The sequence below is a fragment of the Epinephelus lanceolatus genome, chromosome 11 (genome assembly GCF_041903045.1).
Source record: "Epinephelus lanceolatus isolate andai-2023 chromosome 11, ASM4190304v1, whole genome shotgun sequence".
Classification (NCBI taxonomy): domain Eukaryota; kingdom Metazoa; phylum Chordata; class Actinopteri; order Perciformes; family Serranidae; genus Epinephelus; species Epinephelus lanceolatus.
Window position 1 is genome coordinate 1,875,001 of NC_135744.1, and position 25,000 is coordinate 1,900,000.

Below are 25,000 nucleotides of genomic sequence, written 5' to 3' on the forward strand. Positions count from 1 at the left end.
AACATTGCCAAGTACATAAAATTAGGTTTCAAAATAGTGGAAAAAAATAAGCAGTATTCTCTGCGCTGAGAAGCAAGGGATGAGTCTGCTGAGGGAGCTGAAACTAAGATTGGGCTGCTGAAAGTCACAGTCCCTTGTGAGGAGCTAAGCCACAGTAGCAGAGTAACATACATGACCCGAGTCGAAGAACACGCAGCTGTGTGTGTGTGTAATATATATATATATATATATATATATATATATATATATGACTGTGACATTCAACGCAGAGAGCTCAGAAAGCTCAGAAAGCTCATGGAACATAGCATAATGTCACGTGGTAACAAAGTACTTATGTAGTGGGAAGGGGTTATGTTAAGGATACCTTCAGTGTGTCATTGAGCAGGCTTTTAGGCCCACCCAAAAAATTCTGGACACAAAACAGATGAAAAAGCAGTCTGGTCTAACTTACAGTTCTACACAATTTATAGTCTTTGCACTTGTTTTCACAAGTATTTTCTAACATGTAGAATGTGTTCAGAAAGAAATCACTGATTTTACTTTACCCAGACTTTAAGCTTTGTATACACAGCTTAGTGTGTGTGTTTGTGGAAAGCTTACAGACAATTCTGGCCAGTGGAGTGATGCTGAGTCTCTTTGCGGCCTCTGCTGTCATTAAAACGAGAGCAGCTGCTCCATCGTTCAGTGTGCTGGCATTGGCTGCTGTCACCGTACCTATAATGTAAGTGACAATAACACCAAAATGTACATTCAATTCTTTTACCAAGCATTCTGATTACTATTATTACTTTAGCAACTTATCCAGTTACTTTAGCCTACAACAGGATGGTCTTATGGTTGAAATTGTTAAGGATATGTGTGAAAATGGTCATGTAATAACATTAAGTTAATGAACAGCAGAACAGCAGTGATGTTGATAGGTTTTCAAAATAGTGAGACCCTGGGATCCACAGCTGGTCATCTGAGTGAGTCACTTTCTGACACATCTTCCCCATCAGCACGGAAGATCTATACAATTACCACAGTTTCAAGGTAGACACCCAAGCTTAGTGTCACCAATTCAATATCTGACCAGAACATTATGATGACACAGTGAAGCTGACAAATCACCTTTGGGATGTAAAATGTCATCACTTCACTGTTTTATCATATTAAGTATCCCTTGGACCCATCAATAGTGAGGTTATTGCGTCCTTCCATTTCAGGTTTTAAAACATCAGGGATGAAAGTCATGTGCCTAGCAACATCACTGGAACAGTGCACCTTGACTAGGAAGCATAATAGTATAATGAGTTGTTACAGTGTGGAAGGTAAACTAGTAGCAGAAAAAATAAAAATGCAAATAAGTTATAAATAACCACATCCTTATATGCATTGTATTTGAAAGGAGCAGATTATTATTATTATTTTTTTTTTTTTGCATATGGTGGAAACAGCATTAATGTGCATGACTGTTCCGTAGAGTACAAATCTGTTTTGTTAGACAAAGTCTGGTTCAGTGTTATTCCCCTTCTCAGGTGATGAAATAATCAATAAATGAATGTAATCGCACTGTATCATTACCATTCTCTTTTTGGAACACTGCTTTCAGTTTGGGAACTTTGCTGAAGTCAACCCGCCTCCACTCTTCATCCTCGGACACGACCACATCAGGTTTGCCTACAAAACAACGACATCAGATAACCAGTACTGTTTAAAGTAAACAACTAGCACCACTGGCTTCCGACCAACTTGCTGTACCTTTCTGGGGAATGCTAACTGGTACAATCTCCTTTGCAAGCACGCCAGACTCATATGCTGCTTTGCTACGGCTGTATGAACCAATTGCGTAGGTGTCCTGCTCCTCTCTGGTGATGTTGCTGTTCTTGGCCGTGTTTTCTGCACAATTGCCCTTTAAAAGACGGTAAGGCAAAAGCAACAGAAAATAGATCATTTATGAAACTGACAAAATCACAAATTTAATGTAAGTGATGAAAAATGACAAGAAGAATTTTACAGGTATTTTTTTTTTTTTTCAACAAATGCTCTTTAAACATGAAATTACAGATTTCTCAAAAGCACATTTGTGTCACACACATTTCTGTAGCAGCTTAGTGCTAATGCATTGTTAGCATACACACATTATCAATTTACCTCTCACCTTGTACACTAATTTCCCGTGTCATAATATAGAAGCAAATGCAAAAATATAAGTAGGACAAACCCATTATTTTTTAGTTTTTGAAAAATTGTGAAGAAATTTCAGACTTATAAACAATTCTTCCCAATCATCTAATTCAGTTAACATTAACATTAAATAAAACTGGCTTCCTTAAAGCAACACTTACCTTTCTGGAAATTTTACGCTTTTCTTTGTTTAGGTTAAAATGCTATTAATAAGCTGATGGCACACTGAAATGTAAGTGAATTCCACCAGAGATGAAAACTCATAATTATACCATTCTCATATGGTTCTAAGAAAACTCTGACCAATCATTGCATTCGGACCGAATGCAGTGATTGGTTGGAGTTTTCTCCTGTCCTGTCTTCCCCACGTGGAGGCCTCCGACAGACGTAACCGCTCGCGTAACATCCCCCCCACACCCTCCACCCTGAGTCTGTGAGACAACAAATATGCTAGAAACAGGGACGCTTGTGGATATAAACTAGTAACAGGGACGCTTGTGGATATAAACTAGTAACCTGAGATGACCATGGTTTCGCCTGGAGCTGTCCCAAAGGGAAGATGCCAGCAGCGCTGTGACAGGACCCAGAAGCGGGGGAAGCGCGGAGGGGTTAGCTCTATGCTAACAGCTAACCCCATCAAACCAGCTGTTCCCAGCAGCCTTCTGGCAAACGTCCGCTTGCTGGACACGAAATGGATTACATCCGACAACGGAGATCCACTCACTGAGGAGTGAGGGACTGTTGCGTCCTTGTGTTCACTGAGACATGGATGAATGGTAACATATAAGACGCTGGTGTTGAGCTAAGGAGGCTAACACTACATAGAGCAGAAAGACGAGGCTGCATCATCTGGCAAGCTCCGTGGTGTATACACTAACAATTCATGGTGCTGTGATGTGAAGAGGATCTCCCAGTTCTGCCCTCAGGATGTGGAGTTTTTGACAGGGACGCTTGTGGATATAAACTAGTAACCTGAGATGACCATGGTTTCGCCTGGAGCTGTCCCAAAGGGAAGATGCCGGCAGCGCTGTGACAGGACCCAGAAGCGGGGGAAGCGCAGAGGGGTTAGCTCTATGCTAACAGCTAACCCCATCAAACCAGCTGTTCCCAGCAGACTTCTGGCGAACGTCCGCTCGCTGGACACAAAATGGATTACATCCGACAACGGAGATCCACTCACTGAGGAGTGAGGGACTGTTGCGTCCTTGTGTTCATTGAGACATGGATGAATGGTAATATATAAGACGCTGGTGCTGAGCTAAGGAGGCTAACGCTACATAGAGCAGACAGGGAGGCAACATCATCTGGTAAGCTCCGTGATGTATACACAAACAATTCATGGTGCTGTGATGTGAAGAGGATCTCCCAGTTCTGCTCTCAGGATGTGGAGTTTTTGACTGAAATGTCGACCCTTTTCATCTGAATATTGCTCTACATGTTCTTTCTGATATGTTGCACAAATTGTTTTTAAATGTTTTGTTTCTTTTCTCTTGGGGTATAAGAAATGCCAGTTTGTTTTTTTGTGCTGCGCATAAAAATGACAAGAAGTTCAGTTCAGTTCATAATGTTAAATATGACAACACAGCATCCAGTTGCTAATGGCTAACGTTAGCCTACTGTAGTGTAGCCTCTGAAACATTAACGTTATCTTCCTTGTGTGTTTCCACTTACTAGTAACATTAACGCTACTATCTAACGTTAGCACTGTAACCTTATTCTAAAACCCATCAGTCATCACTGACTCCGACTGAGATTTAAAACTCCGGGGTTGCATTTGTAACGTTACATTCACCCTCCTCTTCCGTGTATCTAACGTTACCATGCCAACGCCTACGTCTATCATAGATGTAATGAGGACGTAATGAGCACTTTTGTTTTGGTATGGGGACCAAGATCGCTTTCTTCATAGCAGTCTTTCTCCTATTTTTCTATGGACACGATCGTGTGCGGGGACCCGGCGCCCAGCTGTGGTTCCATTGTTTACACTCCGCGAGCTGCGGAGAAGAAGATGGGGATATCACGCCGGAGTGCAGCTCCGATACCGGAGGAGACGGTACAAACCCACGGGGTTGTAGTTACGGGGAATGTAAGATCGCTCCCCAACAAGATGGGCGAGCTGTCGGTAGTGATGGCTGAATGAAGCCTCTAATCATTTTCTTTATTTTCTGAGCCCACTAGATGGCACTTTTTGTTTAACAAAAGGTTTAAAACACACCAGATTTCCATTCTTTTAGCCTCTCTCTTTAAACCAAGAGCAACCATCTAGTGGGTTAGGAAAATAAATAAAATGCTTCATGAGGCTTCATTCCGCTATCACTAGCTGTCGGCGCTGACTCGCCATCAGAGGGAGTACTGGCAGAGCAGTGTGCTGGTCTTTACAGAGACATGGCTGAACGTGGAAGTACCAGATACGATTGCCGCGCTGGACGGATTCCAGCTCATCAGGCACGACAGGAAAGCGGACAGCGGTAAGAGGAAAGGAGGAGGGCTGGCTGTGTTTGTGAATGATAGATGGTGTAACTCTGGGCACATCACTATCAAGTAACAGCATTGCTGCTGGGATGTTGAGCTGCTGGCTGTTGGCATGAGACTATATCTACCCAGAGAGTTTTCTCATATCATAATGGTAGCAGTGTATGTACCCCCCGTCTGCTAAAGCTGAGCCTGCTTGTGACATTCTCCACTCTGTTATGAGTAGGCTGCAAACACAGCACCCTCAGGCCCTCCTTCTGATCTTCTGGGGACTTCAACCACGCCTTTCCTTCCACCACCCTGCCCACCTTCACCCAGTTTCCTGCCACACCAGAGACAATAAAACACTGGATTTATTTTATGCCAACACCAAAGAGGCATACCACTCATTCCCCCTGCTCCCCCTGGGAAAAGCTGATCACAACCTGGTTCATTTTCTGCCTGTCTACAACCTCTGGTGCAGAGGGAACCAGCAACCACCCGCACTGTGAAGAAGTGGTCTGAAAAGGCCGAGGAGGCCCTGAGGGACTGCTTCAAGACCACTGTGTGGGAGGTACTCAGCGATTCCCATGGGGAGGACACTGACAGACTGACATGCATTACGGATTATATTGACTTCTGTGTGGAACGCACCATACCCACCAGGACTGTACGCTGATTCTCCAACACCAAACCCTGGATTACTCCAGATATAAAAGCTCTCCTGAAGGAGAAGCAGAGAGTTTTTAACTCTGGAACTAGGGAGGAGCTGAAGGCCATGCAGAAGGAGCTACGGAGAAACATCAGGCGGGGAAAGGAAGGATATAAAAAGAAGATGGAGGAACAGCTGCAGCAGAGTGATGTCAGCGGAGTCTGAAGAAGTCTGAAAACCATCTCAGGACACAAACAACCGGACTCCCAGGCCAGAGGCGACCAGAAGTGGATGAATCTGTTCTTCAATAGATTTGATCAGTCTGCCCCTCCCCTGGCCCAGACATCACTGCCGCAAACCCCCACATCCTCACCTTCACCTCCCCCCCACCTACACTCCTGGCACACTGCTGCAAATCCTCCCCCCACCCCCACTCCCCCGGACATCTCACCACCCCTCACTCCTCCCCACACTTCATCACTTCCACCCCCCCAGCTCCAGTTTGTCCGTCACTACCTGTCAGGTGAGAGATCAGCTGAGGAGGATAAAGACTAGGAAGGCTGCGGGTCCAGACGGCATCAGCTCAAGGCTCCTGATATTCTGCGCAAACCAACTGTGCAGGATAGCTGAAACCATTTTCAACCTGAGCCTGAGGCTGGGCAAAGTACCACAGCTGTGGAAGACATCCTGTGTGGTACCTGTGCCCAAGACTACGCACCCCAAGGACTTCAGCAGCTTCAGACCGATGCCATTAACGTCCCACCTCATGAAGACTCTGGAGCGGCTGGTCCTGTCTTGTCTCCGCCCCGCAGTAGGGCCTTCAATGGACCCGCTGCAGTTTGCATACCAGCCTTACCTTGGGGTGGATGACGCCATCATCTTCCTCTTGCATAGAGCTCTTTCTCACCTGGAGAAGCCCGGAAGCTCTGAAAGAATCATGTTCTTTGACTTCTCCAGCGCTTTCAACACCATACAGCCTGTGCTTCTGAGGGAAAACTGGAGCACAAGGGTGGCTAATCGCCTCACATCCTGGACTACCTCACGGACTGGCCGCAGTATGTCAGGACCCAGGACTGTGTATCGAATTTGGTTGTCTGCAGTACGGGGGCCCCGCAGGGAACGGTGCTGACACCGTTCTCTTCACCCTCTACACTGCAGACTTTTCATACAACACCCCCACCTGTCATCTGCAGAAGTTATCCGAGGACTCTGCCATAGTCGGCCTCATCACAGATGGGGACGACAGGGAGCTCAGAGAACTGAACCAGGTCTTTGTGGACTGGTGCCTGAGAAACCACCTTCAGATCAACGTGGGTGTTACAACTGCGGCTGTATTGTGTAACATTTATATTTCTGTAACATTTATTGTATGTATATTGTATTTTTATGTGAGAGTAAGACCTCTTCTTTTTCTGAGGATCTGTGCCAGGTGCCGCCTCCAGCTGCTTCTCTGAGTGGTGGGTTCTGGCTGGTCATGGCTGCTGCTGACTGGCTGTTGCGGGAGCTTGGCAATCTCTGTCAAAATCCAAGGGTCGTTTGACAGCAGCGTGCCTCCTCGTCCCAACGCCAAACTTGCCTGTGCCTTCGTAAATTGTATCTTTTGTGTTTTCTGACTGGAGAGCGGTGAGCCTTAGCTGAACTGTTGAATTGTTGTTTGTATCCTGCCGCTACCAGTGGTGAGCTTTTTGTCTATAGCCGATAACCGTTGCAGCGTTAACAGCACTTAGCTGTCACTGGCACGTCACTTGTACATAACTGTATATAGCACGAAGCAGTAGGGGTGAGCTGCCATTCATTTTGAACTGTTTTCTCCTGTTTTTGTTTAGTTTAGGGAGTTAGGTTTAGTGATTGTATTCCTGTTTCTTTTTCTTTCATGTAAGTTAGTTATTTTGGGAAAGATAGTTTGTTTTATTTGTTGTTTTGGCCACCCTGAAGACAAGCTTCCTTATTTGTAAATTGTACTTCTGTGTGGTGGTGAATAAACTCACCTTTTTTCGTGCATTACCTTGTTGTCGGCTCATTTTTATGTTCCCGACCCCTAGACGGGTGCGTAACATAAATTGGGGGTTCGTCCGGCTCGTCTCTCCAGGTCGCTGGTGTGTGCCAGGCAGGTTGGTGGTTTTGTGGTTTTTTTTGTGTGAGTAAGACCTTGGTTGGTGTTTTTTTCTTTGTGTGGAGGTGTAGGATGTCCCAGGTTTTTCATATGGATGTGTTCATGCAGGGTCCATCTCTCAAAAAACTGGATCAGTGCACAAAGGAGGATTTGTTGTTGGTAGCAAAAGTATTTAACGTTTGTTCCTTTGCATGGACGCAAAGCTGAAATAAAGTCTTGCTTGTCAGAGCGGTTGGTGGAGAGGGGTGTTGTTCCCAAGCCGAAGCCAGAAGAGGTTGATGTTGCTCCTGAGGGTTTAGGTGTGGTAGTGGGAGAGGAGTCTGCCAGTGCCACGGCAGCCAAAGACCGCGGCGGTGGGGTGGAGGCAGGGGCGGAGGCTCCTGCTTCCGTTCACCTCAGCATAGACCCGATGGCGCTTATCCAGGCTGGTGTTGATATGGCAGATCTTAAGCTGGCCCTCTGCCTGTGTGAGGTGGAGCCCCAAACTAAGAGCCTTGAGGTTGAGCTTATGCATCTCCGCATAAGGGCCATGGAGTTTGATAGAACGCCACATCCAGCTACTTCCACTCCGGTGGCTGCGCATCCCCGAGTCATCATGCCCTCTGATCAGTTTGACGTCAGCAGACATATTGCCCTGGTACCACCCTTTAGGGAAAGTGAAGTCGATTCCTACTTTTAACGCCTTTGAGAGCATTGCTTCCACTTTGAGGTGGCCAAAAACTGTGTGGAATATGTTACTGCAGTGCAAATTGATTGATAAAGCACAAGAGGTGTGCGCAAGCCTATCCACTGAAGAGAATCTGGACTATGAAACTGTGAAGGCCACTGTTTTGAGGGCTTACGAATTGGTTCCTGAGGCGTATCGCCAAAAATTTAGAGCATGTGAAAAAGCCGCCAACCAAACTTACGTTGAGTTTGCCCGTGAAAAGACTGCTCTGATGGATAAGTGGTGTGCGGCAAGCAAGGTGGAAACTTTGACTCAGCTCCGCGAGTTGTTTCTGCTGGAGGAGTTTAAATCATGTCTCCCAGAAAAAATTGTTGTGTACCTGAACGAACAGAAGGTGGAGTCCCTGTCAAAGGCTGCTGTATTCGCTGATGAATTTGTCCTGACTCACCGTGCTGTCTTTCCCTCTGGCCGCCGTGAACATGTTCCCAGTGCTGGTGCTGTTAAAACTCCAAAAGCTCAGTCCAAAAGCACACCACATCCTAACACCGTTTCTCCCAACACTCGTGAGTGTTTCTATTGTCATGAGGCGGAACATTTGATTGCTGCTTGCCCTGTTCTCCAGCAAAAAGAGCATAACCAAAGCCCCAAGAAGCCAAAAAGTGTTGGTTTTGTCCAGTCTGTCCCTGCTCCTGATCCGGCTGACACTGATGAGGCGTCTGTGCGTTATAAGCCGTTCATCACTAAGAGCACAGTCTCTCCCCCGGGAGATGAAAAAGTTCAGGTGCCTGTCACAATCCTGCGTGACACAGGAGCCGATCAGTCCCTGTTGCTGCACAGTGTTTTGCCTTTTTCCAGTGGTTCTTTCTGTGAGTTGGATGCATTGGCGTGGGGGGTGGAAATGGTTCTGTTGTGAGCACCACTGCATGCTGTGTTCCTGAGCTGCCCCTTGTCACGGGTCCCGTAGTAATTGCACACGCACCTGTTTGCCCGTGTGCGGTGTGCACCTCCTCCTTGGCAACGATTTGGCAGGAAAGAAAGTTTTTCCGACACCCGAAATAGTTGATGATCCTGTGTGTGATTGTGGCCTGTCTGTGTCTCCTGCTGCTGACAGTCCGCCCTATGTGTTCCCTGCCTGTGTTGTGACAAGTCAAACTGATCTAATTTGATGATGTGTGTGATCTGTCTGATTCATTCCTGTGTCTGGATGATTAAGCCTGGGGGCGCAGACTCACTTGCAGCAAAACCTGAAAAGAGTGTATCAGTGCCAGATAACCTGCTGCCCGCTGAGGCAGGGCTAACTTTTGATGTGGACCCAAGCATGTTCATTCAAGCACAGCACACTGACCCGAGTTTGGCCACATGTTTGACAGCTGCAGCTGCGCCAGCCTCTGACATTCCTTGTGTGTACGCTATTGTGAATGGCGTTTTGATGCGCAATTGGCATCCTCCTGCTGTTGGTAATTTTGGGTAGAACTCGTTTCAGCAGGTAGTTGTACCCCAGTGTTTCTGCTCTCAGGTGCTTAGCCTTGCTCATGACAATGTTGCTGGCCACTTAGGAATAAAAAAAAAAAAAACCCATACCATCGCTTTCTGTGCTATTTCTTTTGGCGAGGCCTGAAGCGAGATGTCACAAAGTTTTGCCGCTCCTGTCATGTGCGCCAGCTTAGTGGAAAACCCAATCAGATCATTCCTCCTGCTCCTCTACAGCCCACCCCTGTGCTGGGAGAGCCTTTTGAGCATCTCATTATTGATTGTGTGGGTCCACTTCCAAAAACAAAGTCTGGCAATCAGTATCTGTTAACTTTAATGTGTGCCGCCACTCGCTACCCAGAAGCCATCCTACTGTGCACATTGAAAGCCAAGGCTGTCATCAAAGCACTCACTAGCTTTTTCTACACTTTTGGGTTGCCAAAATACATTCACTCTGATCAGGGAACCAATTTCATGTCCAAGCTGTTTGCTCAAGTGGTAGCCTCAAGCACAAAAAGTCTAGCACATATCATGCACAATCCCAGGGAGTAGTCAAACGTTTTCATCAAACGCTGAAAGCCATGATGAAGAAATAGTGCCTTAAAACTGGGAAGGATTGGGATGAGGGGTTGCCGTTTCTCCTTTTAGCTGCCCGAGAGAGTGTGCAGGATTCTACTGGTTTTAGCCCTGCAGAGCTGGTGTTCGGCCACACGGTGCGTGGCCCACTTCGTTTGCTGAAGTATTTGTCTGAAACCCCTAGCCCCACTTCTAATGTGCTAGATTATGTGAGCAAATTCAGAGAAAGGCTGCATGAGGCATGTGAAGTTGCATGCAGTGCATTAACTGCATTTCAGGGGAGATGAAAAAGAACATTGACAAAAAGTCTGTGAAAAGAGATTTCCAGGTTGGCGATAAGGTGCTGGCCCTTCTGCCAATCCCCAGTTCTGCCCTCCAGGCCAAGTTTTGTGGCCCATACGTGGTTGAGAAAAAGTTGAGTGAAACTGATTATGTCCTGAATACTCCAGATCGTCGGCGAAAAACCAGAGCCATGTGAATATGTTAAAAGCATACTTTTCTCGTTGTGATGCCACTGCTTTCTCCTTGGCCACGCCTGCTGCTGGGACCGCCTCCTTTGTCATGCCCTCTGTTGTAGCCGCTGTCACATCTGTGTCACCCTCTCTGTACACTCCTGAAAGTGATGGCCTACATGAAAACACATCTCCCTGTGCACGACTGCAAAATTCTGAGGTGTTGAAAGATTTGCCAGCCCAGTTGCAACATTTAAATCCTCTGGCTCGAGCAGATATTGTGCGTCTGATTAACATCTTTCCCACATTGTTTTCAGACAATCCATCCCGCACCACTGTCCTTTCACATGACATTGATGTTGGCAGTCACCCACCCATTAAGCAACATGCTTAGAGGGTTAATCCAACAAAACGCTCACTTATGAAAAAAGAAGTTGAATATCTATTGGAGAATGATCTGGCTGTTCCCAGCTCCAGTGCGTGGAGTTCCCCTTGCCTGCTCGTGCCCAAACCTGACAAAACACCTCGTTTTTGCAGTGACTTTCGAAAGGTAAATAATGCAACAAAAGCTGACTCATATCCCCTGCCCAGAATGGAAGACTGTGTGGACAGAGATGGTGGAGCAACTTTTGTCACAAAACTTTGTTGAAATTTGTTGAAAGGTTATTGGCAAGTCCTGCTAACCCCCCGTGCTTCAGAAATCTCTGCTTTTGTCACCCCCGATAGTTTTTGCCAATACACCGCTATGCCCTTCTGACTCCGCAATGCACCTGCCACCTTCCAGCGGCTGATGCACCTCGTCCTGGCTGATGTGAGTAATTGTGAGGTGTATCTTGATGATGTTGTGGCCTATTCAGACACGTGGTCTGAACACCTCAAGACACTGGAGGAGATTTTTCAGAGGTTAAAGGAGGTCACCCTTACTTTGAATTTAGCCAAATATGAGTTTGGTAGAGCCACAGTCACCTACCTTGGAAAACAGGTGGGACAAGGTGAGGTGCACCCTGTTGGTGCCAAAATTCAGTCCATCCTGGAGTATCCAGCGCCCCAAACTAGGCGTGAGCTCTGCCGCCTCCTGGGGATGGCTGGATATTATCGCAGTTTCTGTCGTAACTTTTCTGATGTGGTTGCCCCTCTCACCAGTTTGACCAGCATCAAGAAGCCCTTTGTCTGGTCAGCTGCTTGTCAACATGCTTTTGAGTTCTGTGAAGCCCTTCTCTGCAGCACCCCTGTTCTGGTGGCCCCGAACTTCTCCTGCCTGTTCAAGCTGGAGGTGGATACGAGTGCCAGCGGAGTCGGTACTGTGCTCATACAGGAAGACCATCAAGGTATCGATCACCCCATTTGCTATTTCTCAAAGAAATTCAATGCCTGTCAGGTGAATTACAGCACCATCAAGAAAGAGGCCCTTACGCTGCTGCTGGCCCTCCAACACTTCGAGGTGTCTGTTGGTTCCAGCCCACTCCCTGTTACCGTATACACTGACCACAACCCGCTTGTGTTTCTGAGGCAAATGCAGAACTCCAACCAAAGGCTGATGCGCTGGTCATTGCTGGTACAGGACTTCAACCTGGAGATCAGGCACATCTGCCCAGCCCTGATGTGAACATTTTTTTCTGGGAGGAGGTTAAATGTTTTCTTTAGGATGGGGGGTGTTACGGCTGCGGCCATATTGTGTAACATTTATATTTCTGTAACATTTATTGTATGTATATTGTATTTTTATGTGAGAGTAAGACCTCTTCTTTTTCTGAGGATCTGTGCCAGGTGCCGCCTCCGTCTCCTTCTCTGAGTGGTGGCTTCTGGCTGGTCGTGGCTGCTGCTGATTGGCTGTTGCGGGGGCTTGGCCTTTTTAAACACCGTCAATCTCTGTCAAAATCTGAGGGTCATTTGACAGCAGCGTGCCTCCTCATCCTGACGCCAAACCTGCCTGTGCCTTCGTAAATTGTATCTTTTGTGTTTTCTGACTGAAGAGCGGTGAGCCTTAGCTGATCTGTTGAATTGTTGTTTGTATCCTGCATCCTGCCGCTACGAGCGGTGAGCTTTTTGTCTGTAGCCGATAACCGTTGCAGCGTTAATAGCACTTAGTTGTCACTTGTACATAATTGTATATAGCACAAAGCAGTAGGGGTGAGCTGCCATTTATTTTGAACTGTTTTCTCCTGTTTTTGTTTAGTTTAGGGAGTTAGGTTTAGTGATTGCATTTCTGTTATTTTTTCTTTCACATAGGGTTTAGTTAGTTATTTTGGGAAAGATAGTTTGTTGTATTTGTTGTTTTGGCCTGGGTTCACCCTGAAGACAAGCTTCCTTATTTGTAAATTGTACTTCTATCTGTGTGGTGGTGAATAAACTCACCTTTTTTCGTGCATTACCTTGTTGTCAGCTCATTTTTATGTTACACGTCCCGACCCTTAGACGGGTGCGTAACAGCGGTGGATTTCCGCAGGTGCAGACTCCTCCCCCCCAACACCGGTGAACATCCAGGGAAAGGACATTGAGATGGTGACATCTTATAAATACCTGGGTGTTCATCTCAACAATGAACTGGACTGGACTGATCACACAACAGCACTATACAAGAAAGGCCAAAGCAGACTCTACCTGCTCAGGCAGCTCAGGTCTTTTGGAGTGCAGGGGGCACTCCTGAAGACCTTCTTTGACACTGTGGTGGCATCAGCCATCTTCTCCAGAGTGGTCTGCTGGGGCAGCAGTGTCTCGGTTGCAGATATGAAGAGAGTGGACAAGCTGATCAAGAAGGCCAGCTCTGTCCTGGGATGCTCTCTGGACTCTGTGCAGGTGGTAGGAGAAAGGAGGATGACAGCCAAACTGTCATCTCTGAGGTCTAACGATTCCCATCCCCTGCAGGAGGAGATAAAAGCTCTGGAGAGCTCCTTCAGCTATAGTGTGATTCACCCAAAGTGTGTGAAGGAACGCTATCGTAGGTTCTTCCTGCCTGCTGCTGTCAGGCTACATAACCAGCACTGCTCACAATAAACTGCACCATGGACACTTTAGGGACACCATAATAAGCACAACTGTCCCCCTTGTTGTCTATTTGCACATACAATTTTCCACTTTGCACTAAATATGCTCACTTTAATCCATTGCTCACTTTTTATCCACTGCTTATTATTAATTATTATTATTATTATTATTATTATTACTATTATTATTAGGGCCCCAGCGACGAAAGTCGTCCACGGAGGACCCTATTGAAATCGCGCTGTTTATTATTATTATTATTATTATTATTATTATTCTTTACCCGACTTTGTATCCCAATTTCGCCCCTTACCCGAATTTCAAAATGCTTCTTATTTTCCACAGTCGTCCGGCCACATCTGAAATTCGATATTTTTGGGCAGTTCCACATGGTCGACGCGAAATGCCGAAATAGCGCCCCCTACAAATTTTCAAAAAAACCCTCCCCGTTGGGGTTAGTTTGTCGTAGGCAAATGAAATTTGATACACACGTATCATACCCAGACACACAAAAAAGTCTCTTAACGTCATGGTAAAATCCCAACAGGAAGTCGGCCATTTTGTTTTGAATTTTTTCGTTACCGCAATTTCCACAACTTAAATTTGAACTCCTCCTCCTAGGGATTTCGTCTGATCGACTTTAAAGTTGGTATATATCATCCTGAGAACATGCTGATCAAAAGTTATTAAAAGCTTTTCTCCATGTCAAGGGGCGTGGCTGCTAGAGCGTGACAAATTTTGGCGACTTTTCGTTTTCTTGCCATCAAAATTCGAACGGCTCTCCTGCCCACATACTTGATCTCAGCAGCTTCAAACTTGCTGGACACGATGATGGCTCCTCCCCGATATGTTAATATCCCACCTTACTCATCGCGCCGCCCGGTGGTAACAGGAAGTGACCTGTCTTTAACATGTACTGATGACACAAACTTGACCGCATCAACTTCATTCCACTTCTAATGCATGCAGAACAAGTTGGTGAAGCTACCTTATGAACGCTGTGAAGCTACGTCTAATGGTGTCCATGTGGCGGCGTGGCGACTATCAATCCCTCGTCACTAAATACTTTTGGCATTTTGATGGCTTCAACGACCTCATCTCCTCATGAAAATTGATACACAGGTCAAGAATGGCGAGCTCTTGTATTCGACAGGGGTGCCGCCCATGGGGGGGACAAAATGGGTCTATAGCACCCCCTTGAAATTTTCAAAAAACCCTCCCCATACGGGTTTTTTTGGAGGAGGAAGATGAAAATTGGTAGATATGTGTATGTTGCCCAGACGCACAAAAAAGTCTCCGACACCAATGGTCTACTCCAAACAGGAAGTCGGCCATTTTGATTTTAACTTGTCATTTTGGCGTGATTTCCACATGTTGTATTTTAACGAACTAGTCCTAGGGATTTCATCCAATCAACTTCAAATTTTTTACGACTTCAAAGTTGGTACAGATCATCCTGACAACATGCTGATCAAAAGTTATTAAAAGCTTTTCTCTAAGTCAAGGGGCGTGGCCGCTAGGGCGTGACAAATTTTGGCAACTTTTCGTTTTCTTGCCATCGAATTTCGAATGGCTCTCCCGCCAACATACTTGATCTCAGCAGCTTTAAACTGCTGGACATGATGATGGCTCCGCCCTGAATTCCCCAATATGTTAATATCCCACCTTACTCATAGTGCCCCTCGGTGTAAACAGGAAGTGACTAGTTTTTACTTTAACATGTACTGATGCCACAAACTTGACCCCATCAACTTTATTCCACTTCTAATGCATGCAGAAGAAGTTGGTAAAGCTACCTTATGAGTGCTGTGAAGCTACATCTAATGGTGTCCATGTGGCGGCGTGGTGACTATCGATCCCTCGCCACTAAATACGTTTGGCTTTTTGATTCAATTTCAATTCAATTTTATTTATAAAGCCCAATATCACAAATCACAATTTGCCTCACAGGGCTTTACAGCATACGACATCCCTCTGTCCTTATGACCCTCGCAGCGGATAAGGAAAAACTCCCCAAAAAACCCCTTTAACAGGGAAAAAAACGGTAGAAACCTCAGGAAGAGCAACTGAGGAGGGATCCCTCTTCCAGGACGGACAGACATGCAAAAGATGTCGTACAGAACAGATCAGCATAATAAATTAACAGTAATGCGCATGACACAATGAGACAGAGAGAGAGAGAGAGAGAGAGAGAGAGAGAGAGAGAGAGATGCAGGTAATGACAGTAGCTTACAACAACATTATTGAAAGTAAAAATATTATAGTTATAGTTCTGGCTACTGTGGTACAATATGTTGAAAGTATGTATTAATATGTGGCAGTATACATGTGTGACAATAGTCATATGTGTATAATAACAGTAGAAGTATGACTAATGACTAATGATGGCAGCAGCAGCAGGAGGCATCTGGCAGGACCTCGGCAGCAGCACAACCACACGTCACGCTGTCCAGGCACCGCTGCGATATGAGTTAATCTGAGAGACAGTGGAGCACAAAGGCTCCGGAGAAGAAGCCGAGTTAGTGACATCCAGAATGGCCGAGTTAGCAAGATGCAGTAATAGAATACGAGAGCGAGAGAGAGAGAGAGAGAGTATGATGGCTTCAGTGACCTCATCTCCTCATGAAAATTGATACACAGGTCAAGAATGGCGAGCTCTTGCATCTGATAGGGGCATTGCCCATGGGGGGCACAAAATGCCTCTACAGCGCCCCCTTGAAATTTTCAAAAACCCCTCCCCATAGGGGTTTCTTTGGAGTTGGAACATGAAAATTGGTACACATGTGTATGTTGTCCAGACGCACATAAAAGTCTCTGGCACCAATGATCTACTCCAAACAGGAAGTCAGCCATTTTGATTTTGACTTGACATTTTGGCGTGATTTCTACATGTTGTATTTTAACAAACTAGTCCTAGGGATTTCATCCAATCGACTTCAGATTTTTTACAGATCATCCAGAGACCATGCTGATCAAAAGGTATTAAAAGCTTATCTCTATGTCAAGGGGCGTGGCCGCTATCGCCACCAAATACGTTTGGCTTTTTGATGTCTTCAGTGACCTCATCTCCTAATGAAAACTGATACACAGGTCAAGAATGGCGAGCTCTTGCATCTGATAGAGGCGTCGCCCATGGGGGGGACAAAATGGTCCACCCCTGAACGCACCTGGCCACATCTGGTTACGCTCGTAGCGCACAAAAAATCCTTTTATTCACACCTTGTGATCTTATGTACTTTTAGGATTTTTCTTGTGTCAGTATGTGTCATGTGTTCTTGTGATTTGTGTCTTTTTTGTCATTATTGCCCCTGCTGCTGAGGACATTTTAAATTTCCCCCTGGGGATTAAATAAAGTCTGTCTGTCTGTCTGTCTGTCTATCTATCTATCTATCTATCTATCTATCTATCTATCTATCTATCTATCTATCTATCTATCTATCTATCTATCTATCTATCTATCTATCTATCTATCCATCCATCCATCCATCCATCCATCCATCCATCCATCCATCCATCCATCCATCCATCCATCCATCAGAGAACCAGGAGTTATGGGAGAAACCAAACGTTTTTTCAGCTTCAATCTGTGACTTTACAGTTAACATAACTTTTCAGACACACATAATTGTGTTGTCCTGTTAAACTAACATTGTCTATTAATGTTACAGACAGGCATGACTGATAAAGTTTTCTGCTTAGCTCCCACATTAACGTTAGAAGTTATATTGTAGTTTGATGCTGGCGACACCAGCTGCTCAGCTGCTAGTGAGGGGAGGGGCTGTACCTGCCGTCTGGAGCATGCTGTGTTTACTTCACTAAATATTTCCAAAGAGCGCTTTTTACTTTGTCATTTTTGACCAAAACTGGCTGCTCTGATCCTCCTGCAACCGCGCTGGCCATATTACAGCAACAGAAATGTGTACATGCATGCACAGCGACGACAACAAGCCGGGTTGCAGCGAGGGCTCTGTGCCTGCCAGACGCTGCCTGCACAGCGTGTGTCCGTCGGACCCGTCGCGCGCACCCGACAGGCGCTGAGGTGGCGTGCACTGTTAGTATCGATACTTTTGTAAATTAGTATTGTATCCGGATACAGCATTTGAGTATCGACACTTTTCAGAGTATCGATACTTCTGACAACCCTATGGCCTACGTCTACTAATCAACCAATAGAAATGCAACATGAAATGACACAATAGTCAACACAACACCGGCGCTAAACCCAAACAAATGATCGCTTGCCATGGAGGTAAAACGAACAAAAAGAAGTGGAACTCCCAGAAAGAGGAAAGTTTGATGGAGCTGTGGCAGTAGAAGCCTTGTTTATTTGATGTTTCCTCCAGCTGCTATCATGACCACGAGAAAAAAGACACTGCATGGAAGGAAATTGCAGAGGAACTGCAACAGGTGAGCAAGCTACCTATGGTGGCACAGATAGATGATGTACGCTGATGCGGTGCACGCTGATGACGTTGCATTTTTTTTTTTTTTTTTTTTTTTTTAAGATATTTTTTGGCCGTTTTAGCCTTTAATTGATAGGACAGCTTAAGCGTGAAGGGAGGAGAGAGAGAGGGAAGGACATGCAGCAAAGGGCCACAGGCTGGAGTCGAACCCGGGCCGCTGCGGCAACAGCCTTGTACATGGGGCACCTGCTCTACCACTAAGCCACCGACGCCCCTGATGACGTTGCATATTGACGTACGTCATAACCTGGGATTCAGTAGTAAAAGGCCATCGTACAATCTACACGTTGTACCGTTGTAAGTTTATTAGATCCACGTCTCACAGTGTGTCATGCAATAGTCTTATAAGATTGTTAAAATCGCACAGTGTATAGAGGGCATAACTCGGCTTCTTCTCCGGAGCCTTTGTGCTCCACTGTCTCGCAGGTTAACCCTATGGGCCTGAACGACGCACAGTGCATCCAAATTTACACCTGTTCTTCTCTATTGATTTTCTCCGCGACCGTGCATCATACCGAGAAGCCACGCATATCACGTGAAACAGCGGAATTGTAGCTTTCTGACAAGGCCACTTGTTGGTAGTCCAATGTTTTCACAGTGAAAAACAATGATAAAGTTACACTAAAATTATGTATAACAGAGCTTTCATACAGCTTTGCACACACATTACTCTTGGATGGATTACTCGCGAATGCAGGCTCGCACAGAAATGCCACGCATATCACATGAAAACGCAGGAGCAGAGCTTTCCAGGGATACCACACACATCATTGTGCTGCCATCCCATCATGCTTTAAATCCAGATTAATTGTCTACAAATAAAAACCTGACGAATTTCTTTACAATCCATTATATAGATCTTGTTATCAGTCACTTCATATAGTGAGGAATATCATATTTTACCACGTCTTAGGCTTGCGTGTGTTTCTCCCTGTCTATCCACATTTGTAGTCCGGCTTTCAAGATGCAAATATCTCCATATTGTCCAGTTTAGTACAATTGACATTTCACCTTTGCGCACCCAGACATAGCATAATTATGCATGCATGACAGGGCCGTAGTCACCATATACATTGAGGGGGACATGCCCCCCCCCCATTTCCAATACACAAACTGTCCCCCCAATATATAACTGAAACTGAAAAACAACAACAAACTTTGTTTACTGCAAACAAAGTGGCAAATATTATCTTGGAGGACATCATTGCACTTGGTTGACTATTTTTCTATGATCTTAGATGTAAATATTGCATGTTTGTTTCAGATAAAACACATTTTTGACTTGTGAATGAGTCAATGGAATTTCTTGCAATAATAAAAAAAATACTGGCAATCATGTCTGTCTGACACAAACCACATGTTTTGGACAGCTGTGAAGTGACAGAATGTCCCACCATCATGGTATTTATATTGCCAGATTCCAGAGAGTCTCCCCTCTTCATATATGGCAGAATGATTTGCCAGTATTTTTATTATTGCAAGAAATTCCATCGACTCATTCACAAGTCAAAAATGCGTTTTATCTGAAAGAAACATGCAATATTTACATCTAAGATCATAGAAAAATAGTCAACCAAGTGCAATGATGTCCTCCAAGATAATATTTGTTTTTCAGTTTCAGTTATATATTGGGGAGACATTTTGGGCATTGGTGGGAGGGCACGTGTCCCCCTCAATGTATATGGTGACTACGGCCCTGTCAGCATACATTAGGCTGCAGTTGTCTGGGTATGCAAAGGTGAAATGGCTGGTCTTGTCATACAAAGTTTGATGGAGTGTCAACTGGACAATATGGAGATATTTGCATCTTGAAAGCTGGACTACAAATGTGGATAGACAGGGAGAAACACACGCAAGCCTAAGACGTGGTAAGATATGATATTCCTCACTATATGAAGTGACTGATAACAAGATCTGTATAATGGATTGTAAAGAAATTCGTCAGGTTTTTATTTTGTAGACAATTGATCTGTATTTATAGCGTGACAGGATGACAGCACAATGATGTCTGTGGTCCTGCGCTTTCATGTGATGTGCGTGGCATTTCTGTGTGAGCCTGCGTTCGCGAGTAATCCATCCAAGAGTAATGTGTGTGCAAAGCTGTATGAAAGCTCTGTTATACATCAGTTTATTGTAATTTTTCGTTGTGAAAACATTGGATTACTGACAAGTGCTTGGCCTTGTCGGAAAGCTACAATTCTGCTGTTTCCGCTGATATGCGTGGCTTCTCGCTATGACAGTCGCGGAGAAAATCCACAGAGAAGAACGGGTGTGAATTTGGACGCACTATGCGTCGTTCAGGCCCATAGTCTAAACTTCTCAGTTTCAACATTTTATTGAGAACATTTAGGAACAGTGCTGCACGTTAACTTTTGTGTGCACATTGTTTTCGTCGCCATTGTTGCTGAGTCTGAGGTGTGAGTCATGCGCTCTTGCTCCGCCTCCACCTCAGGTACCGAAATTTGGCACTGTTTCATTTCAAGTGAATCGGTACTCGGTAGTACCGACGTGAATCGGTAGAGTTTCGGTACCCAACCCTACTTCATATATGGCAGAATATATCATTTTCCAACTTGCTATTGTGAGATACATGTAAAAATGTAAGAATTAAGTAACATGGATGTTTTTTTTTCATTGATATAAAAAATAATATAAAATACAGGCACATAGGAGGACATGAAATGATGGCAAATCTGGTTAGCCCACATTGTCCTAAAAAAAAACAAGATATAGCATGTGTATGTAGCCTTTATAATGACTGTGATATGAGCTTAAAAGTAAAGGCAGTAAAAATACCCCAAAAAGGCCTGGGGCCCATAGGGTTAACTTATATCGCAGCGGTGCCTGGATAGTGTGACGTGTGTGGTTGTGCTGCTGCCGTGGTCCTGCCTGATGCCTCCTGCTGCTGCTGTTATCATTAGTCATACTTCTACTGTTATTATACACATATGATTATTGGCATATATGTATACTATCATATATTAATATATACTTTCAATGTATTGTACCACAATAGCCATAATTATTATTATAATATTACTTTCATTAATATTGTTGTAAGCTACTGTCATTACTGCCTGTCCTGCATCTCTCTCTGTCTCTCTTTCTGTCTTATTCTGTCATACTAATTACTGTTAATTTATTATGTTGATCTGTTCTGTACGACATCTATTGCACGTCTGTCCGTCCTGGAAGAGGGATCCCTCCTTGCTCTTCCTGAGGTTTCTACTAGTGCTGCACGATTTGGTAAAAATGTGCGATTGTGATTATGGTGGACAATATCGCGATTTGCGATTACAATATAATTACAATAAAATGTAATAAATAAATGGTATCATGAGTCTTTTTGCTTGATTCAGTGTTTCCTCTACATTATATTAGGGGGGCACTGACCTGACATGGTTATTGTTATGGACATACAGTGTGTAAATGACCATCAACAGACTGAGCACAGTCAAACACGCTGCTCACACAGCAGCGCAGCACGGAACTGTACACACAGCGGAGCGAGCATATGTTGCGTTCAGGTGTTGTCACGTAAATGACAAATTCCAGCGCCATAGCACAAAACAGCAGCATGTCAAGTGGGCTTACCTGAGCAAAATTGCTCAATTTTTCATTTGTTATGGAGTCCATGATTTCCATGTGACACTTACAAATGTTTGCTTAACTGTGCTTGGATGTTGTTTTATGAGGCTCTGGCGGCTTTCAGTTGTCTCATTGTCTTTAACGTTACACAGCTCGGCTTTCTTTCGTGTGCACTCTTCCTACTTTTCCCTGTGCTGTGCTGTCTCAAGTGTTGATATAGATTGGCTGTGTTGCCGTGGGACGTGGCGACTTTAACTTTTACACTTGAACAGCACGTCTTTCTGTTCAACATCGCCATACCTGAATCCAAAGTATCGCCATGTAACAGACGTTTTTTTCGGCACCAACTCAGGCTGTTCATGGTCGAGCTCATGCTCTTCTTCAGTGTCTGTGTTGGTCACTGCTGCACGCCGGCTGCACACACCAGGATAGCTTGTGGGCGTGATGTCAACAAACTCCACACACTACAGGAGAGGCAGTCACATTCACAGGTACACATGTTAACATTTATTTAGCCTACATTAAATCGCAAATCGCAGCCTTTTATGCGGTTATGTAATCACACAGCCTGACATCGCGATTGTGACTGCGATTAGATTAATCATGCAGCACTAGTTTCTACCATCTTTTTCCCCCGTTAAAGGGGTTTTTGGGGAGTTTTTCCTTATTCGCTGTGAGGGTCCAAAGGACAGAGGGATGTTGTATGCTGTAAAGCCCTGTGAGGCAAATTGTGATTTGTGATATTGGGCTTTATAAATAAAACTGATTGATTGATTGATGAGTAAGATAGATTGGGAAGGGTCCTTGAAATTGGGACGAGTAGGATTAGAGATTAACTGAGAAAGTCCAAGATCAGCATAGATGGACTTTAGACTATCTGATTCTGTGGACATCCAATTTAAGTTCAGGTCTTCCCTTTCTTTTTCCTCTTCTTCTAGTCACTTCTAAAGTCATGAAAGTAGTTAAATTCTCAAATAAGGCAGCATCTGCCAGGCGGAAGGGGGACGATAAATACCAACAACCTTAAAAAGAGCATTCTGACTTAATTCTTTGTTCAAAATCAATAGTTCATATTGTTTTGGCACAGACATACTAACAGACTGGGATTCTTTGATGTTATTTATTACATAGATTGCTAGACCTCTGCCCATAAGGCTGTGGGGGCGAATAGCAGCTCTAAGGGTTACCGGCCTGATTACTGATCTTAAATTGCGGTGGTGAGATGAAGATGATGATTCCCATTGAGAAGCAGTGGACATGTGGTGAAATTCACTGGAGACCAGGACTGAGGTTTTGTCATGGGAGTTGGAAGGGGCTCTGGGTTCCTAACTAATGGAGGAATTTCATGTGAATCAAGGATGTCATATTGATCCGTCAACTTTTTTTGTCCGTTTGCCAGAGTATGCAATGAGGGAAAGGAGAGTCCCCCCCTCTTTTTATAGCCACTGACTACAGTTCAGGGCTGATGATGTTGATGTGATGGAACAGAGCTGGACAGGGCTTTAGGTTTAACCCTGAGCTACATCCAGGAGTCCTCAGGGATGGTGACTTGAATACAGACAGGAGCAGCAGCTGTAGCAGTGGCAGACTTGTGCAGGGCAGAAGACGATAGTGTTTAAGTATCTCTCAGCCTACTGGATTTTGTATTTTATCTTTACATGGCAAATAGTTGTTTGCTGCTATATTAGTTCTCACTTTAACACCAACCACAGCGCAGAGAAAGAAAGAAAGAAAGAAAGAAAGAAAGAAAGAAAGAAAGAAGATCCAGCTGATAGCAAACTGTTTCTAATAAACTGAAAGAACAATACCTGTTTATGTCTAATGTTCTAGCTTAGTTTGACACATATCTTTAAAATTACCTGTGCAAATGTTACCTGCAGGCAGTCAATCTCCTAAGCAGCAGAGGGAGTAGCAGAGAGGACAGGAGGACTGATACTGACTGATGTCTGTACTCTTTAATCTTTCTCAACTTTAATCAGTATTGTGATGTCAGGAATATGATTTATTTTATTTACATTTTAGATTTGTTTCCAGTGAAATATTTACTTTATATTGTGACTTTGCTGTTTTAGTATTATTGTTGCTGCTCTAAAAACATTTTGTTATAAAATATTCCATTTTAATCCTTTTCTGAATTTATTCTTTTTGAAAAATACTTCCATGTAAAACTTACAGTATTCGTTTTCTAAGAATCTCTTTATAGTAAAAATTGGTATTGTAACTAAAACATAACCAATCAAATCAAGCCCTATATAGGACATTATTAGGTTTCAGGCAGAACCATACTGAGTTTGTGCAAGTTTGTTATTATTATTATTATGTATTATATTAACATAATAAAGGTTTGGATCATGATAGTGTTAGCACTGACTCAGCATTCACAGTATTGCACAGGGCTGCCCCCTTTGAAAGTCGGAGATTTGAATCGTCGGTCGAAGACCCCTACACTGACTAAGATTGCTTCAAGTTGAGCAGTTCTTTAATTTTATTTGCTAGTCAGAGTGCTATGCAGTGTATTTCTGGGGACCAAAACATTTTCATTAAACACTGTCTTTTCTGCTGGGAAGTGGTGAATTTACAGCTCATGTATGGTCTTTGTTTGATATCTAGTGTTGGCAAAAAATGTTGTTGCACATTTCCGAACCGTCATTAGTGCAGTTAGCTTGTTTAATATATTACATGATTGCCACTGTCACACGATTGCTGCAGTTTTAATACTTTAAACTTCTAATGGAAAAAAATAATTGTTGAATATTTGCGTTAAATGGCTGAATCCGGTTCAACTGACAAAATTCTGAGTTCGGTACAGCCCTGCTATTGTGATCCAAGCCTTTATTTTGTGAATGCTAATTCAGTATTCACACCATTATTGTCTTTATTATTTTTCTTCTTCCATATATATTTTTCAGTTACTGTCAACTTCTGCATACTTTCAACTACAGAAACCATTCAAATATCAAAATGATCAGCTCCTTAGGTATGTTTATGCCATGACTTTTCTTGTTCTATCATTTATAATTTTTATAAAATTAAGCTTTTCCAACTTTTTTTTTTTTTTTTTTTTTACAATGTAACCCAATGGAGAGACTCCTCCTAAATCTACTTCACTTTGAATTTCTACCACTTCTGCATACTTTCAGCTATTACTTAATTTAAACTTTAAACAGGTCACAAGGCTATGATTATGACAGGTTTAAAATACAGTGACCAGACAACCCCCGATTTCCGGGGACAGCCCCTGATTTGGGTGACCTGTCCCTGCTAAAAGCTGTCCCTGAAAATGTCCCCGATTTTGACACTGAATGGGGGAAAAATGCGCGCAGACTTAAACACCTGTTATTACGGTAGTCAGTAAACGCATCGCCGGAGAAGACGTTGTATGATGTACAAACGTTATCAGGAAGCACGACCAGACGCAGC

At 44.1% G+C, this 25,000-nt stretch overlaps 1 protein-coding gene across 2 annotated transcripts in view; it reads right to left on the reverse strand.

Moving 5' to 3' along the window:
• Positions 1–25,000, reverse strand: part of acat1 (acetyl-CoA acetyltransferase 1) — a 56,259-nt gene that overhangs the window by 9,223 nt on the left and 22,036 nt on the right. For both annotated transcript variants that reach the window (XM_078172117.1, XM_078172116.1), the window contains 3 exons: positions 1,741–1,891; positions 1,564–1,659; positions 601–714 (listed from right to left, as the gene is read on the reverse strand). In XM_078172117.1, coding sequence (XP_078028243.1) covers positions 601–714; positions 1,564–1,659; positions 1,741–1,891 — 361 coding nt within the window. The remainder of the gene's footprint in view (positions 1–600; positions 715–1,563; positions 1,660–1,740; positions 1,892–25,000) is intronic.